Below are 18,715 nucleotides of genomic sequence, written 5' to 3'. Positions count from 1 at the left end.
GGAGGTGTATGACTACTATATATCCTGATCCCATAGAGATAGCAGCAGTATACAGATAGAGCTGGAGGGGAGGTGTATGACTACTATATATCCTTATCCCATAGAGATAGCAGCAGCAGTATACAGATAGAGCTGGAGGGGAGGTGTATAATACTATATATCCTGATCCCATAGCAGCAGTATACGGATAGAGCTGGAGGGGAAGTGTATAACTACTATATATCCTGATCCCATAGAGACATCAGCAGCAGTATACAGATAGAGCTGGAGGGGAGGTGTATAACTACTATATATCCTGATCCTATAGAGACATTAGCAGCAGTATACAGATAGAGCTGGAGGGGAGGTGTATAACTACTATATATCCTGATCCCATAGAGACATCAGCAGCAGTATACAGATAGAGCTGGGAGAGGAGATGTATAACTACTATATATCCTTATCCCATAGAGATAGCAGCAGTATACAGATAGAGATGGAGGGGAGGTGTATAACTACTATATATCCTGATCCCATAGAGATAGCAGCAATATACAGATAGAGCAGGGGGTGAGGGGTATAACTACTATATATCCTGATCCCATAGAGATAGCATCAGTATACAGATAGAGATGGAGGGGAGGTGTATAACTACTATATATCCTGATCCCATAGAGATTGCAGCAATATACAGATAGAGCAGGGGGTGAGGGGTATAACTACTATATATCCTGATCCCATAGAGATAGCAGCAGTATACAGATAGAGCAGGGGGTGAGGGGTATAACTACTATATATCCTGATCCCGTAGAGACAGCAGGAGCAGTATACAGATAGAGGAGTTGTCATCCTGTAGTTCTCAGACAGTCAGAAGCCAGAACTGACACCCTGTTCTGACACATTTAGCACTGTGATTTTCTGTGGGTCAGACTGGTGAACACATGACCCAGTTACTGTAATGAAACGTATAGATGCAGCTGTGCTGGAATAAAATATGGTGCTGTTAGATCAGTGATGGTCAGCGTGCATGATATGGGTAACAGAGTACTTCTATACATGAATGTTGATCTAGTTTATTGGCACTCATCTCGGGGATGGATAATACTCACTCATCAGTGGCGGTACAACTACCTGAACCCCCATAATGCTTTTCATTGAGGGGCAAAGCACTGGTACTCAGGGGTACTCAGCCCCTATACATCTTCTCAGCTGTCCAAAGGATAGGGGATAAGATATCTGATCACGGGGTCCTGCCGCAGGGGACCCCAGCAATCTCCCTGCTGCACTTGGCATTCGTTTAATGCGTCGGGTGCAGCGTCAGAGACTTGTGAAGTCATGGTCACGCCCACTCAATGCACGTCTATGGGAAGGGGCGTGACTACCGCCACGCCCCCTCCCATAGACTTGCATTGAGGGGTCATGACCATGACGTCACGAGCGGGGCACTCCGTGCACCGGATGTCTGGGTTGCTTCAGCCCAGATCGCGGGGGTCCTCAGGGGGAGGACCCCCGCGATCAGACATCTTATCCCCTATCCTTTGAATAGGGGATAAGATGTCTAGGGGCGGAGTACCCCTTGCCCACATGTCATAATATTTTGGCTTGCCCTAGCATTATGTCATCATTAAATGATGGGAAAACACTTTTACCTATTGGTTAGCAGTGGACATGAAATGGCAACCAATACGCAAAAATATTTAGGAACGCCAATCGCAATCTCCCATTAAGGTCTAAAGCAGATTACATTGTTTTGTTGACTTAGCTATAAAACCGTCTTAAATGGACACTGTCATTAAAACGAATTTTTGCTATTGCACTTCTTATGGTAAATAAAAAATCTTTCTAATGTACTAAAAAATGAAGTTTTCTATTTTTTGGGCCACTAGGTGTCTTCCTTCTTGTCCAGAGCACATTCCCCCCCCCCCCCATCTCTTGCACAGACTTTGGACTCCTGCTGGCCTGGCAGAAGTCCAAAATCAGAAAATGCAGTCTGGAGTGCTGAGGGTGTGTGTGTGCAGCCTTAGCCAATCATAGCTCATCTCACACTGAACCGCTCTGGGCTGTGTGTAGCAGAGTGAGGGAGGAAGTTCTCCCCTGTATGGCTTCAGATGATGTCACGCCTGCTGGGGAACGCCCCTTCCCAGTCTGTGAATCTGACTGAGCAGAAAATACAGAGCGATATCAAGGTAGAAAACTAAAAAATAATAAAAATAAAGTCGGGGTGGTTTATCACGATAGGGAAAGTGAACTGGTAGGATTACAACATTTAAAAGGGTATTCAAGTAAAAAACATATTTTTTTTTATATAGAATGGATCCAGAAAGTTAAACATATTTGTAAATTACTTCTATTAAAAAATATTAATCCTTCCAATAGTTATCAGCTGCTGAAGTTGGGTTGTTCTTTTCTGTCTGGAAACAGTGCTCTCTGCTGACATCTCTGCTTGTCTCGGGAACTGCACAGAGTAGAAGAGGTTTGCTATGGGGATTTGCTTCTACTCTGGACAGTTCCCGAAACAGGTGTCATCAGAGAGCACTTAGACAGAAAAGAACAACTCAACTTCAGAAGCTCATAAGTACTGAAAGGATTAAGATTTTTTAATGGAAGTAATTTACAAATCTGTTTAACTTTCTGGAGCCGGTTGATATATAAAAAAAAGTTTTTTTCCTGGATAACCCCTTTAACAAGATCAGGACAGGTACTCTTTAAGGGACAACTGTAGTGGTCAACTTTTATCTCCCCCTGTGCTCGGGCTGCAAAAATATACAAAATAAACTTGAACTCACCTGCCTACGTTCCCCCATTGGACCGGTACCGGGCTCGTAGTCCCGCGCTGATATCCTCTTGTTACTTCCTGGGGACGGGGACGCCACAGTGCCATCGGCGTATCACCGGCCTCAGCAATGTCCCGCCCCGACCTATGATAGGCTGAGCGCACTGTCATGTAAGGAGCTCTGGCTGGCTTCTTACATGACAGTGCTCTCAGCCTATCACCGGCCAGGGCGGGACATCGCTGTGGCCGGTGATACGCCGACGGCACTGTGGTGTCCCCAGGAAGTAACAAGAGGATGTCAGCGCGGGACCGCGAGCCCGGTACCGGTCCAACGGGGGAACGTAGGCAGGTGAGTTCAAGTTTATTTTGTTTATTTTTGCAGCTCGGGCACAGGTGGACATAAAAGTCGACCACTACAGTTGTCCTTTAAATCAATGATCCCTCACCCTTTCGCTCGGGGGTCTTGTGTTACGCAGCTGAGTGGTCTCGTGATTGGTCAGGAGGTCTCTTCTGGTATTAGCATGAGCCCTTTCCAGGACACTCCTCTGTTTCTGCAGTCTGTGGATGTAGTGGTCTGTCTCACACAAGGCTTGTCTCAGAACGGTCATGGAGCTCCGGGTCTCTCTCATGTATCCGCGGGCGTAGGTGTTGCACATGTCGATGATGAGGTCCCGGTTGAAGGGCGGAGGTGTGGGCCGATATCCTCTAATGTTCCTCATCTGGGTGATCTCCTCCTCTGCTCTCATCTTCTCTTGGGCGTTTATGGTGGGAGGAAGACAAGAAAAGGGGCGTAACTTAAGATCCTGCGCCAGCCGGATGGTCTTGTAAGAGGCATCGCGCCAGGTGGCTGATCCCACCGAAGATACTGCCATTGGGTAGTCAGAGGGTCCTGAAATTCCAAAAAACAAAAAAGAGCATGTCACAAAGAAAAGCAGATCTTGTATAAGGTATCCCTTAACATGGGGCCTCATTGCTAAACTTTGGGCCCCACTTCGGAGCAAGAGCCCACCAAATGTACTCTCCTAGTTCATGGCAAGCAATGGAAGAAGGTCAGTGCTTGGTGTCCTTCTACCATGGGCCCCATAGCATTGGCCTATATGGTAGGTGCACCCCATATAACCTAGGTCTCCAAACTGTGGCAAAACTCCAACTCCCAGCATGCCCGGACAGCCGTTGGCTGTCCGGGCATGCTGGGAGTTGGAGTTTTGCAACATCTGAAGGTCCACAGTTCAAAGACTACAAAGTCTACAGAAGACCATATATACAGTACAGACCAAAAGTTTGGACACCTTCTCATTCAGAGTTTTCTTTATTTTCATGACTATTAGAATTGTAGATTCGCACTGAAGGCATCAAAACTACGAATTAACACATGTGGAATTATAGACATAACAAAAAAGTGTGAAACAACTGAAAATATGTCCTATTCTAGGTTCTTCAAAGTAGCCACCTTTTGCTTTGATTACTGCTTTGCACACTCTTGGCATTCTCTTGTTGAGCTTCAAGAGGTAGCCACCTGAAATGGGATTCACTTCACAGGTGTGCTGGTGTGGAGGAGGAGGTGTGATGGTGTGGGGGAGGAGGTGTGATGGTGTGGGGGAGGAGGTGTGATGGTGTGGAGGAGGAGGTGTGATGGTGGGGGGGGGGGGGGCAGATGTGATGGTGTGGGGGGGGGGGGGAGGCTTTGCTGGTGACACTGTTGGGGATTTATTCAAAATTGAAGGCATACTGACCCAGCATGGCTACCACAGCATCTTGCAGCGGCTGCTATTCCATCCGGTTTGCGTTTAGTTGGACCAACAGGACAATGACCCCAAACACACCTCCAGGCTGTGTAAGGGCTATTTGACCTGGCCTCCACAGTCACCGGACCTGAAACCAATGGAGATGGTTTGGGGTGAGCTGGACCGCAGAGTGAAGGCAAAAAGGGCCAACAAGTGCTAAGCATCATGGGAACTCCTTCAAGACTGCTGGAAGACCATTTCAGGTGACTACCTCTTGAAGCTCATCACGAGAATGCCAAGAGTGTGCAAAGCAGTAATCAAAGCAAAAGGAAGAACCTAGAATATGACAGATTTTCACACTTTTTTGTTATGTATATAATTCCACATCTGTTAATTCATAGTTTTGATGCCTTCAGTGTGAATCTACAATTTTCATAGTCATGAAAATAAAGAAAACGCTGAATGAGAAGGTGTGTCCAAACTTTTGGTCTGTACTGTGTGTGTGTGTATATATATATATATATATATATATATATATATATATACACACACACACACACGTATATCACATTGTGCTTCTGCACAGGTATGGTCATAGGTTATCCCCTCCCCCAAGGATCTCGCTACGTGAGTGGTCTCCAACCTTAGACATTTTAAAGATGTTTGGAAACTCCAATTCCCAGCAAGCTCAGGTTGCAGATCGCTTAGATTTGGTGACATCACTAACCACGTGGCTGCATGTAGTCTTCTTGTGAAATCCTGTCTAGACTGGAGCAATTTAATATAAGCCATAGCCAGACGGAGACTGTGCCAGGAACACAATGTAACAGATATTGACACAATGTCACAGAAAGACAGACACAAAGTAACTCAAGCTGCAGCGACAGATGACACCACGAGGGCCAAACCAAAGGGAGAAGGAGCCGCAGTACCCTGGAAAACCCTTCAGGTGTTTAAAGGAAAACTGTCACATGTTTGCTCCCGCACTCACCACAGGTAGATAGTGCGGGAGACGCTGATTCCTATGATCCCTACCTTGGCCGGATCCGTCCAGCCGTTCGTCCGCAATCTTAGTTTTATTTTATCTGGAAATGTGGCTGTAACTGGCACGGGCGGGGCTTCTGTAGCTTAACTTGCACTGACGTCAGTGTTGCCCGTCTACAGCGCCGCCCGCTTATGAATATTCATCCCCCCTCCCTCCAGCTCTCCTTCTCTTCGCCGCTCCTAACTGGTCTTCACTGCGCATGCGCCGCTTCCTGACATGTGCAGTGAAGACCAGTTAGGAGCGGCTGGGAGAGGGAGAGCTGGAGGGAGGGGGAATGAATATTCATAAGCGGGTGGCTCTGCGGACGTCAGTGCAAGTTAAGCTACAGAAACCCCACCCGTGCCAGTTACAGCCACATTTCCAGATATAATAAAACTAAGATTGCAGGCGAACAGCCGGACAGATCCGGCCAAGGTAGGGCTCATAGGAATCAGCGTCTCCCGCACTATCCATCAGTACCTATGGGAGCAAACATGTGACAGTTTTCCTTCAACAGGCCTGTAGGTAGATAGACAGATAGATAAGAGATAAATAGATAGATATGAGATAGATAGATATGAGATCGATAGATAGATATGAGATAGATAGATAGATATGAGATAAATAGATAGATATGAGATAGATAGATATGACAGTGTTAGAGCTGACAGGGACGGGGAATAGAGCCGCGCTCGGCATTCTTGTGACACTGCTAGTGCAGTGTTTACCAACCAGGGTGCCTCCAGCTAATGCAAAACTACAACTCCCAGTCGAAGGCTGTCCGGGCATGCTGGGAGTTGTAGTTTTTCAACAGCTGGAGGCACAATGGTTGGGAAACACTGAGATAAGAGATAGATAATATTTTTATTTATATATCACCAACATATTCCATTGCACTTTACAATTTTGAGGGTACAAATACAGACCAATATCTGAGATTATAATATTATTCACTAAATATCCAGACGAGAGGAGTGAGGGTCCTGATCACAAGAGATTACAGTCTATGAGGAGTGAGGGTCCTGATCACAAGAGATTACAGTCTATGAGGAGTGAGGGTCCTGATCACAAGAGATTACAGTCTATGAGGAGTGAGGGTCCTGATCACAAGAGATTACAGTCTATGAGGAGTGAGGGTCCTGATCACAAGAGATTACAGTCTATGAGGAGTGAGGGTCCTGATCACAAGAGATTACAGTCTATGAGGAGTGAGGATCCTGATCACAAGAGATTACAGTCTATGAGGAGTGAGGGTCCTGATCACAAGATATTACAGTCTATGAGGAGTGAGGGTCCTGATCACAAGAGATTACAGTCTATGAGGAGTGAGGACCCTGATCACAAGAGATTACAGTCTATGAGGAGTGAGGATCCTGATCACAAGAGATTACAGTCTATGAGGAGTGAGGATCCTGATCACAAGAGATTACAGTCTATGAGGAGTGAGGGTCCTGATCACAAGAGCTCACAGTCTATGAGGAGTGAGGGTCCTGATCACAAGAGATTACAGTCTATGAGGAGTGAGGGTCCTGATCACAAGAGATTACAGTCTATGAGGAGTGAGGACCCTGATCACAAGAGATTACAGTCTATGAGGAGTGAGGATCCTGATCACAAGAGATTACAGTCTATGAGGAGTGAGGATCCTGATCACAAGAGATTACAGTCTATGAGGAGTGAGGATCCTGATCACAAGAGATTACAGTCTATGAGGAGTGAGGGTCCTGATCACAAGAGATTACAGTCTATGAGGAGTGAGGATCCCGAACACAAGAGATTACAGTCTATGAGGAGTGAGGACCCTGATCACAAGAGATTACAGTCTATGAGGAGTGAGGACCCTGATCACAAGAGATTACAGTCTATGAGGAGTGAGGACCCTGATCACAAGAGATTACAGTCTATGAGGAGTGAGGGTCCTGATCACATGAGATTACAGTCTATGAGGAGTGAGGGTCCTGATCACATGAGATTACAGTCTATGAGGAGTGAGGGTCATGATCACAAGAGATTACAGTCTATGAGGAGTGAGGGTCCTGATCACAAGAGATTACAGTCTATGAGGAGTGAGGGTCCTGATCACAAGAGATTACAGTCTATGAGGAGTGAGGGTCCTGATCACAAGAGATTACAGTCTATGAGGAGTGAGGATCCTGATCACAAGAGATTACAGTCTATGAGGAGTGAGGGTCCTGATCACAAGAGATTACAGTCTATGAGGAGTGAGGGTCCTGATCACAAGAGATTACAGTCTATGAGGAGTGAGGGTCCTGATTACAAGAGATTACAGTCTATGAGGAGTGAGGGTCCTGATCACAAGAGATTACAGTCTATGAGGAGTGAGGGTCCTGATCACAAGAGCTCACAGTCTATGAGGAGTGAGGGTCCTGATCACGAGAGATTACAGTCTATGAGGAGTGAGGGTCCTGATCACGAGATTACAGTCTATGAGGAGTGAGGGTCCTGATCACATGAGCTTACAGTCTATGAGGAGTGAGGATCCTGATCACAAGAGATTACAGTCTATGAGGAGTGAGGGTCCTGATCACGAGATTACAGTCTATGAGGAGTGAGGGTCCTGATCACAAGAGATTACAGTCTATGAGGAGTGAGGACCCTGATCACAAGAGATTACAGTCTATGAGGAGTGAGGATCCTGATCACAAGAGATTACAGTCTATGAGGAGTGAGGGTCCTGATCACAAGAGATTACAGTCTATGAGGAGTGAGGATCCTGATCACAAGAGATTACAGTCTATGAGGAGTGAGGGTCCTGATCACAAGAGATTACAGTCTATGAGGAGTGAGGGTCCTGATCACGAGATTACAGTCTATGAGGAGTGAGGGTCCTGATCACAAGAGATTACAGTCTATGAGGAGTGAGGGTCCTGATCACAAGAGATTACAGTCTATGAGGAGTGAGGATCCTGATCACAAGAGATTACAGTCTATGAGGAGTGAGGATCCTGATCACAAGAGATTGCAGTCTATGAGGAGTGAGGACCCTGATCACAAGAGTTTACAGTCTATGAGGAGTGAGGATCCTGATCACAAGAGATTACAGTCTATGAGGAGTGAGGGTCCTGATCACAAGAGATTACAGTCTATGAGGAGATAGGGTCCTGATCACAAGAGATTACAGTCTATGATGAGTGAGGACCCTGATCACATGAGATTACAGTCTATGAGGAGTGAGGGTCCTGATCACGAGATTACAGTCTATGAGGAGTGAGGGTCCTGATCACAAGAGATTACAGTCTATGAGGAGTGAGGGTCCTGATCACAAGAGATTACAGTCTATGAGGAGTGAGGATCCTGATCACAAGAGATTACAGTCTATGAGGAGTGAGGGTCCTGATCACAAGAGATTACAGTCTATGAGGAGTGAGAGTCCTGATCACAAGAGATTACATTCTATGAGGAGTGAGGATCCTGATCACAAGAGATTACAGTCTATGAGGAGTGAGGACCCTGATCACAAGAGATTACAGTCTATGAGGAGTGAGGATCCTGATCACAAGAGATTACAGTCTATGAGGAGTGAGGACCCTGATCACAAGAGTTTACAGTCTATGAGGAGTGAGGATCCTGATCACAAGAGATTACAGTCTATGAGGAGTGAGGGTCCTGATCACAAGAGATTACAGTCTATGAGGAGTGAGGATCCTGATCACAAGAGATTACAGTCTATGAGGAGTGAGGGTCCTGATCACAAGAGATTACAGTCTATGAGGAGTGAGGGTCCTGATCACAAGAGATTACAGTCTATGAGGAGTGAGGGTCCTGATCACAAGAGATTACAGTCTATGAGGAGTGAGGATCCTGATCACAAGAGATTACAGTCTATGAGGAGTGAGGACCCTGATCACAAGAGATTACAGTCTATGAGGAGTGAGGGTCCTGATCACAAGAGATTACAGTCTATGAGGAGTGAGGACCCTGATCACAAGAGATTACAGTCTATGAGGAGTGAGGATCCTGATCACAAGAGATTACAGTCTATGAGGAGTGAGGATCCTGATCACAAGAGATTACAGTCTATGAGGAGTGAGGGTCCTGATCACAAGAGATTACAGTCTATGAGGAGTGAGGATCCTGATCACAAGAGATTACAGTCTATGAGGAGTGAGGACCCTGATCACGAGAGATTACAGTCTATGAGGAGTGAGGATCCTGATCACAAGAGATTACAGTCTATGAGGAGTGAGGGTCCTGATCACGAGAGATTACAGTCTATGAGGAGTGAGGATCCTGATCACAAGAGATTACAGTCTATGAGGAGTGAGGGTCCTGATCACAAGAGATTACAGTCTATGAGGAGTGAGGGTCCTGATCACAAGAGATTACAGTCTATGAGGAGTGAGGATCCTGATCACAAGAGATTACAGTCTATGAGGAGTGAGGGTCCTGATCACAAGAGATTACAGTCTATGAGGAGTGAGGGTCCTGATCACAAGATATTACAGTCTATGAGGAGTGAGGATCCTGATCACAAGAGATTACAGTCTATGAGGAGTGAGGACCCTGATCACAAGATATTACAGTCTATGAGGAGTGAGGGTCCTGATCACAAGAGATTACAGTCTATGAGGAGTGAGGATCCTGATCACAAGAGATTACAGTCTATGAGGAGTGAGGGTCCGGATCACAAGAGATTACAGTCTATGAGGAGTGAGGATCCTGATCACAAGATATTACAGTCTATGAGGAGTGAGGACCCTGATCACAAGAGATTACAGTCTATGAGGAGTGAGGACCCTGATCACAAGAGATTACAGTCTATGAGGAGTGAGGATCCTGATCACAAGAGATTACAGTCTATGAGGAGTGAGGATCCTGATCACAAGAGATTACAGTCTATGAGGAGTGAGGACCCTGATCACAAGAGATTACAGTCTATGAGGAGTGAGGGTCCTGATCACAAGAGATTACAGTCTATGAGGAGTGAGGGTCCTGATCACAAGAGATTACAGTCTATGAGGAGTGAGGGTCCTGATCACAAGATATTACAGTCTATGAGGAGTGAGGGTCCTGATCACAAGAGATTACAGTCTATGAGGAGTGAGGATCCTGATCACAAGAGATTACAGTCTATGAGGAGTGAGGATCCTGATCACAAGAGATTACAGTCTATGAGGAGTGAGGACCCTGATCACAAGAGATTACAGTCTATGAGGAGTGAGGGTCCTGATCACAAGAGATTACAGTCTATGAGGAGTGAGGGTCCTGATCACAAGAGATTACAGTCTATGAGGAGTGAGGGTCCTGATCACAAGAGATTACAGTCTATGAGGAGTGAGGGTCCTGATCACAAGATATTACAGTCTATGAGGAGTGAGGGTCCTGATCACAAGAGATTACAGTCTATGAGGAGTGAGGATCCTGATCACAAGAGATTACAGTCTATGAGGAGTGAGGATCCTGATCACAAGAGATTACAGTCTATGAGGAGTGAGGGTCCTGATCACAAGAGATTACAGTCTATGAGGAGTGAGGGTCCTGATCACAAGAGATTACAGTCTATGAGGAGTGAGGATCCTGATCACAAGAGCTTACAGTCTATGAGGAGTGAGGGTCCTGATCACAAGATATTACAGTCTATGAGGAGTGAGGATCCTGATCACAAGATATTACAGTCTATGAGGAGTGAGGATCCTGATCACAAGAGATTACAGTCTATGAGGAGTGAGGGTCCGGATCACAAGAGATTACAGTCTATGAGGAGTGAGGACCCTGATCACAAGAGATTACAGTCTATGAGGAGTGAGGGTCCTGATCACAAGAGATTACAGTCTATGAGGAGTGAGGGTCCTGATCACATGAGATTACAGTCTATGAGGAGTGAGGGTCCTGATCACAAGAGATTACAGTCTATGAGGAGTGAGGGTCCTGATCACAAGAGATTACAGTCTATGAGGAGTGAGGACCCTGATCACAGGAGATTACAGTCTATGAGGAGTGAGGGTCCTGATCACAAGAGATTACAGTCTATGGGGAATGAGGGTCCTGATCACAAGAGATTACAGTCTATGAGGAGTGAGGATCCTGATCACAGGAGATTACAGTCTATGAGGAGTGAGGATCCTGATCACAAGAGATTACAGTCTATGAGGAGTGAGGGTCCTGATCACAAGAGATTACAGTCTATGAGGAGTGAGGGTCCTGATCACAAGAGCTTACAGTCTATGAGGAGTGAGGGTCCTGATCACAAGAGATTACAGTCTATGAGGAGTGAGGGTCCTGATCACAAGAGATTACAGTCTATGAATGATACAGATAGATAACTAGACTGATATTGATGAGGACATGGATGATTCTGTGACAATATTCACTATTTATTACCGTCTTCTTACCTATCTGGGAATCCCGTTGTATATCTTGTGCAGACGGCTCTTATCTCCTTGGTCACATTAGTCTGTCTCTTTCTTCTCCTCCCGGTGACGGTCTCGCCCGGCCTGTGTGTGTGTCTCTCAGGATACGGTTACTATGTACAGTGTCTCATATTCTCTCCCTACTGAGATCACTTTAACACAATGTCACAGAATGTCACAGTGTAACAAAGACATCCTAATCCTGCTAAATGGTTCTTCAGAGACCATATAACATTCCCACTGCAAAGCCTTCTAGTGGTGGCCACATATAAGAGGGCAGGAGCTCTGTATGAGGTGTCAGTCCCATGTAACTCATCGAAGTGTGAGGCAGGAGCTCTGTATGAGGTGTCAGTCCCATGTAACTCCTCGAAGTGTGAGGCAGGAGCTCTGTATGAGGTGTCAGTCCCATGTAACTCATCGAAGTGTGAGGCAGGAACTCTGTATGAGGTGTCAGTCCCATGTAACTCATCGAAGTGTGAGGCAGGAACTCTGTATGAGCTGTCAGTCCCATGTAACTCATCGAAGTGTGAGGCAGGAGCTCTGTATGAGGTGTCAGTCCCATGTAACTCATCGAAGTGTGAGGCAGGAGCTCTGTATGAGGTGTCAGTCCCATGTAACTCATCGAAGTGTGAGGCAGGAGCTCTGTATGAGGTGTCAGTCCCATGTAACTCATCGAAGTGTGAGGCAGGAGCTCTGTATGAGGTGTCAGTCCCATGTAACTCATCGAAGTGTGAGGCAGGAGCTCTGTATGAGGTGTCAGTCCCATGTAACTCATCGAAGTGTGAGGCAGGAGCTCTGTATGAGGTGTCAGTCCCATGTAACTCATCGAAGTGTGAGGCAGGAGCTCTGTATGAGGTGTCAGTCCCATGTAACTCATCGAAGTGTGAGGCAGGAGCTCTGTATGAGGTGTCAGTCCCATGTAACTCATCGAAATGTGAGGCAGGAGCTCTGTATGAGGTGTCAGTCCCATGTAACTCATCGAAGTGTGAGGCAGGAGCTCTGTATGAGGTGTCAGTCCCATGTAACTCATCGAAGTGTGAGGCAGGAGCTCTGTATGAGGTGTCAGTCCCATGTAACTCCTCGAAGTGTGAGGCAGGAGCTCTGTATGAGGTGTCAGTCCCATGTAACTCATCGAAGTGTGAGGCAGGAGCTCTGTATGAGGTGTCAGTCCCATGTAACTCATCGAAGTGTGAGGCAGGAGCTCTGTATGAGGTGTCAGTCCCATGTAACTCCTCGAAGTGTGAGGCAGGAGCTCTGTATGAGCTGTCAGTCCCATGTAACTCATCGAAGTGTGAGGCAGGAGCTCTGTATGAGGTGTCAGTCCCATGTAACTCATCGAAGTGTGAGGCAGGAGCTCTGTATGAGGTGTCAGTCCCATGTAACTCATCGAAGTGTGAGGCAGGAGCTCTGTATGAGGTGTCAGTCCCATGTAACTCATCGAAGTGTGAGGCAGGAGCTCTGTATGAGGTGTCAGTCCCATGTAACTCCTCGAAGTGTGAGGCAGGAGCTCTGTATGAGCTGTCAGTCCCATGTAACTCATCGAAGTGTGAGGCAGGAGCTCTGTATGAGGTGTCAGTCCCATGTAACTCATCGAAGTGTGAGGCAGGAGCTCTGTATGAGGTGTCAGTCCCATGTAACTCATCGAAGTGTGAGGCAGGAGCTCTGTATGAGGTGTCAGTCCCATGTAACTCATCGAAGTGTGAGGCAGGAGCTCTGTATGAGGTGTCAGTCCCATGTAACTCATCGAAGTGTGAGGGAGGAGCTCTGTATGAGGTGTCAGTCCCATGTAACTCATCGAAGTGTGAGGCAGGAGCTCTGTATGAGGTGTCAGTCCCATGTAACTCATCGTAGTGTGAGGGAGGAACTCTGTATGAGGTGTCAGTCCCATGTAACTCATCGAAGTGTGAGGCAGGAGCTCTGTATGAGGTGTCAGTCCCATGTAACTCATCGAAGTGTGAGGCAGGAGCTCTGTATGAGGTGTCAGTCCCATGTAACTCATCGAAGTGTGAGGCAGGAGCTCTGTATGAGGTGTCAGTCCCATGTAACTCCTCGAAGTGTGAGGCAGGAGCTCTGTATGAGCTGTCAGTCCCATGTAACTCATCGAAGTGTGAGGCAGGAGCTCTGTATGAGGTGTCAGTCCCATGTAACTCATCGAAGTGTGAGGCAGGAGCTCTGTATGAGGTGTCAGTCCCATGTAACTCATCGAAGTGTGAGGCAGGAGCTCTGTATGAGGTGTCAGTCCCATGTAACTCATCGAAGTGTGAGGCAGGAGCTCTGTATGAGGTGTCAGTCCCATGTAACTCATCGTAGTGTGAGGGAGGAACTCTGTATGAGGTGTCAGTCCCATGTAACTCATCGTAGTGTGAGGGAGGAGCTCTGTATGAGGTGTCAGTCCCATGTAACTCATCGAAGTGTGAGGCAGGAGCTCTGTATGAGGTGTCAGTCCCATGTAACTCATCGTAGTGTGAGGGAGGAGCTCTGTATGAGGTGTCAGTCCCATGTAACTCATCGAAGTGTGAGGCAGGAGCTCTGTATGAGGTGTCAGTCCCATGTAACTCATCGAAGTGTGAAGCAGGAGCTCTGTATGAGGTGTCAGTCCCATGTAACTCATCGTAGTGTGAGGGAGGAACTCTGTATGAGGTGTCAGTCCCATGTAACTCATCGTAGTGTGAGGGAGGAACTCTGTATGAGGTGTCAGTCCCATGTAACTCATCGTAGTGTGAGGCAGGAGCTCTGTATGTGCTGTCAGTCCCATGTAACTCATCGAAGTGTGAGGGAGGAGCTCTGTATGTGCTGTCAGTCCCATGTAACTCATTGTATTTTGAGTTGGTTTTGCCCTTTGCTCAGTAGAAATAGCCTGATTTGCCAGAATTCCCATAAAAGTGTGGTGGCCCAGTATGGGATGGTGTTTCCCGTACCTTCCTGCCCTGTCAGGCAGTGTCCCTCCGTGTCCCCAGAGCCCCCTGCAGTTGCATCACCCATGTATATAAGTTGTATATTTTATTGGTTATAGTAGCTTTAATAAATTTACCATGTGATTGTTACTCAGGAGGTACTAGTGATCAGCTGACCCCAAAGGTGACCTATGGGCTCCCTGCTAGTCTCCCCCATATAAGCCCTGGGTGGGGCTTCTCCCTGGTTCATGAGGTCCAGTCCAGTCAAGTCGTCTTAGTGTTTGAATCCAGAACATTGGAGGCCTCAAGTCAAGTCCTGCAGCCACAAGTCAAGTGCACAGTAAGCTAAAGTCATAGCCCTGTCAGTCAAGTCTTCTGTCTATCCAGCGTGGCCTGCACTTAATTCTCCCATCCACTACAAGTCCCAGCAATCCTGTGAGGTCTCTGTGTCACTGGCCACCTCCTTGGGCCCTGGCTGTACTGCATAGACTGTAACAACTGTCTACCCTCAGTAACGTTACCGTTGTTCCGTAACTTGCCGTTACGAACACAAGGAGTTAATCCCATCTGCCCATAGGGTAGTAACATCTGCCCTGCACAACACACCCCGCTATTACCACAATTTTTCAAATCACAAACAGGATACGGGTGTGCGCCTTATGCCAGAAGTCCTTCACCCTAGTCTGAACTGTGTCCAGTATTGTCTGCAAAAATCGCATGCCGATGCAAATGAAGTTTGCGCCAGAAAGTGTATTGGACTTTGCAAGTGAAAAGTGTTTTACTCGTGACGCTTGTGAAATTGAGGGGGAGGGGAGGGAAAGACTGTTGTTTGCTACAGTGGAGTAGTCCCCAGCGGTGACACCTCTTCAGCACAGCGAGGAGAAACCAAAGAGCCGCCCTGTGTTGCATAGGGGAAGACTTTGCCGACCGGACCAAAACAAGAAGTTCCCTGGGCGCAGCCATATTGGAGGTTCCGGCGGCTACGTCCGGCTCTGCTGTCTTCTATCAAGCACCTGCCGCAGCGCAGACTCTGCAAACACCAACGATTATCAGTATGAAGTCTCCAGTGCCGGTAACTATCAGCCTTAACCCACTAGTGTCCGCAAGTCTGGTCGTAAGGCAAATTGCTACCGGGTGCCTGCAAAATAGAGGGGGAGCATCCATTACAGTACCCCCATTAGACAAGTCTAAGCCGCTGCAGCACTTCAGCAATTATCTTAAAGGGGAAAGCACCTTATTCTTCTTAAAGCGACAGCGCACTCAAAATTCAAAAAGATGTCAGAACCCAGCTCTCCAGATCAACCAGGCGACAGCGCCCCTTCATCTCCAGCAGCAAGGTCATCACCTCCTCGAAAAGCCAGGGTCCTACCCCCCTTGCCTCCAGCACACACCAAGAGACCTGGTGTTTCAACGTCTGCACTGGTATTCATGGGGAATCCTGTCCTCCCTACCTACAATGGAGATCCCTTCACCCTGAGCAATTTCAAAGAGAGAATCCAGAGCTTGTTTGTCTTTTACTCTTTCCCTCCTAACCAACAGGTGCAACTGTTAACAGAACAACTCCAGGGACTGGCACTAGAGGAAGTCCGCACCTGGCCAGCATCTGATAAGGCGACAGCGGAGCAGATCTTTGAAAGACTGTACCAGGTATTTGAGTCACATTCTCCATCGGAGGTACGTCTCCAGCCGTATGAAAGGCGACAAAAGCCAGGTGAAACCTTGAGAGCGTATGCCATAGCCCTACAGAATGCCATAGAGACTGTTCAAAAATTAGATGTACAACCCCCTAGCAGGGCAACAAGGTGTTAATGGACAGATTTATTGATGGGGCCCTCAACAAATGGGACAAAGCCCAGCTGAGAATGTTAGCGGTCCAAAACCCCAACACGTCATTCCCCGCTTTCAAAAGACTGGCTATCCAAGTGATTGAGTCCCGGACTGAGCTAGAGGAAGTTTGTACACCCCTTACACCAGTCCAAGAGCCACTAGGGGCGGTAGCCAGACCTATACCACCAGCCCCCGCCTCCAGTGTCATCCACTTTGCCAGTCACCACAGTCCAAGCAACCTTGTCAGTCACTACAGATTCAGATCTAAAGTGTATTAAATAAGACATTAAACAATTGACCATGGCTATCAAGGAGATCGCCACCTGGCCTGCTCCACTCTCCCGTGAGCAATCTTTGCCTAGAAAATAACCTTCTGCTCCTGTCCCATGAAATACCAGTTACCGTACTCCTTCACCCGCTAGGTATTCTGGGAGTAATAGACGCTTCTGTACTTACTGTAACAAGTCCAGCCACCGGATAATGCCCTGCCGGGGTTTAAACGGAATTCCCACTGGGGTAAAGGACCGGTCAGAACTAAGTTAGAACTCTTGCGTTATGTCGCCTCCTGCCCCTACGTGACAGTCATTGTAGAAGGTGTAAATTTAGAGGCATTAATAGATACAGGGTCACAAGTGTCTACCATACCTAAACGTGTTTTCTATCAGCATTGGGATGCTAGTTTATTGTATGAGCCTGATGATGTTAATTTCCAAGTAGTTGCAGGCAGTGGGCAACCAGTCCGCAGACATGGATACTGGGAGCCAATCATTCAATTGGGTGAACGTGTACTTACCGGACAGGGAGTGATGGTAACTAATGTGACAGATAAGGGGTCTGCTGAGTTCATATTGGGGATGAACATCATGAAAAATGTTTTGCTGATATATTAGATGCCTTGCATGCCTCTCTTCTCCATATGTCCCCTTCAGGCCAGCAGGCTGCACGGCACCACCTTAAAGTCCTACAGGCGGAGCAGAAGTTTGCCAATAAGCAAGGTGAAATCTGCAGAGTACGAGTTCAAGACATCAGGTCGGTGACCTTACAACCCAACATGGAAACTATCATCTGGTGTCGTGCACATCCCAGAGTCAAGAATAGAGATTATCAAGCCCTGCTGGAGCCTCTGCAACTAGAAGACCACACTCTTGTCCGAGCTGCGAAGAGCCTTGTCACTGTTACCAACAGGAGAGTTCCAGTCCGGTTGGTCAACTTGTCTGATGTTGCTACTGTGTTACCTAAATACACCCCAGTAGCCCAGTTGTATCCCATGCATGGAGTCAAAGGACATCTTAACGGAATGTATGGTGGCCCGATAGCGTGCAGCCCAATGCCTTGGTGCCAGTGCCTGAAGGATCCAGTACGAGTCCTCCCGTGCCCTGGTGGGCACAACTCCAAGTTGGAGACGACACTACCCCAAGAGATCAAGTCAAGGGAGTCATCAATGTCGCCAAAAGGTACCATGAAGCTTTTAGCAAACACCCCACAGATTTTGGGCATACGTCCATGATCAAACATGAATCCTCACAGGCAACAGCCCACCTATCAAGGAAAGACACTGCCCGGTCGTGTCAGGCATGTATCAGACTGTCAAGAAGATGCTGGACGACACAAAAGATGCAGATGTCATCATGGAAAGTCAAAGTCCCCGGGCAGCGCCACTTGTCCTGGTCAAGAAAAAAGACGGAACCATCCGCTTCTGTGTCGACTACAGGAAGCTGAACAATGTCACACATAAGGACGCTTATCCTCTGCCAAGGATTGAGGGGTCACTCACAGCTCTCAGGTCTGCTGCTTATTTCCCCACCCTGGACTTAACCAGTGGATATTGGCAAGTGCCCATGGCCCTGGAAGACCTGGAGAAGACCGACTTTGTGACTCTCATGAGACTGTTTGAGTTAAAAAGTATGTCCTGCTATGTTTCAACGCCTGATGGAAAGGTGCCTGGGCCATCGGAAAGTGTCCTATTGTACCTGGATGATGTCATTGTGTGTTCCAAGTCCTACCAGGAGCATCTCAGTCATCTGTCAGACGTCTTCCATGTCCTGATCGAGCATGGGCTGAAGATCAAGCCATCAAAGTGTCACTTACTTAAACCTCAGGTACACTACCTATGTCATGTTGTC

General features: G+C 47.3%; 2 protein-coding genes across 5 annotated transcripts in view; both read right to left on the bottom strand.

The window, feature by feature from the left end:
* Positions 1–11,979, bottom strand: part of TEKTL1 (tektin like 1) — a 42,078-nt gene extending 30,099 nt beyond the window's left edge. For 2 of the 4 annotated variants that reach the window (XM_056538972.1, XM_056538975.1), the window contains exons 1-2: positions 5,512–5,703; positions 3,199–3,641 (exon numbers count right to left, since the gene is read on the bottom strand). In XM_056538972.1, the coding sequence (XP_056394947.1) occupies positions 3,199–3,624 (426 nt within the window). In that variant the 5' untranslated portion in view covers positions 3,625–3,641; positions 5,512–5,703. Of the gene's footprint in view, positions 1–3,198; positions 3,642–5,467; positions 5,704–11,853 lie in introns of those variants that run through there. The other 2 variants (XM_056538974.1, XM_056538973.1) reach the window with 2 other exon arrangements.
* Positions 11,980–12,020: 41 nt separating this feature from the next.
* LOC130292026 (ice-structuring glycoprotein-like) lies at positions 12,021–17,880 on the bottom strand. Its single transcript, XM_056541458.1, has 4 exons — positions 17,828–17,880; positions 16,776–16,856; positions 16,358–16,505; positions 12,021–14,708 (listed from the first exon to the last, which is right to left on the bottom strand). Exons 1-4 carry the CDS (start codon positions 17,878–17,880, stop codon positions 12,021–12,023), a joined length of 2,970 nt encoding a protein of 989 aa, XP_056397433.1.
* Between the last annotated feature and the right edge of the window lie 835 nt (positions 17,881–18,715).

The sequence above is a fragment of the Hyla sarda genome, chromosome 9, assembly GCF_029499605.1.
Source record: "Hyla sarda isolate aHylSar1 chromosome 9, aHylSar1.hap1, whole genome shotgun sequence".
Lineage (NCBI taxonomy): Eukaryota > Metazoa > Chordata > Amphibia > Anura > Hylidae > Hyla > Hyla sarda.
The sequence above is the reverse complement of the archived record's forward strand: the minus strand, read 5'-3'. Positions and strand labels throughout refer to the sequence as shown.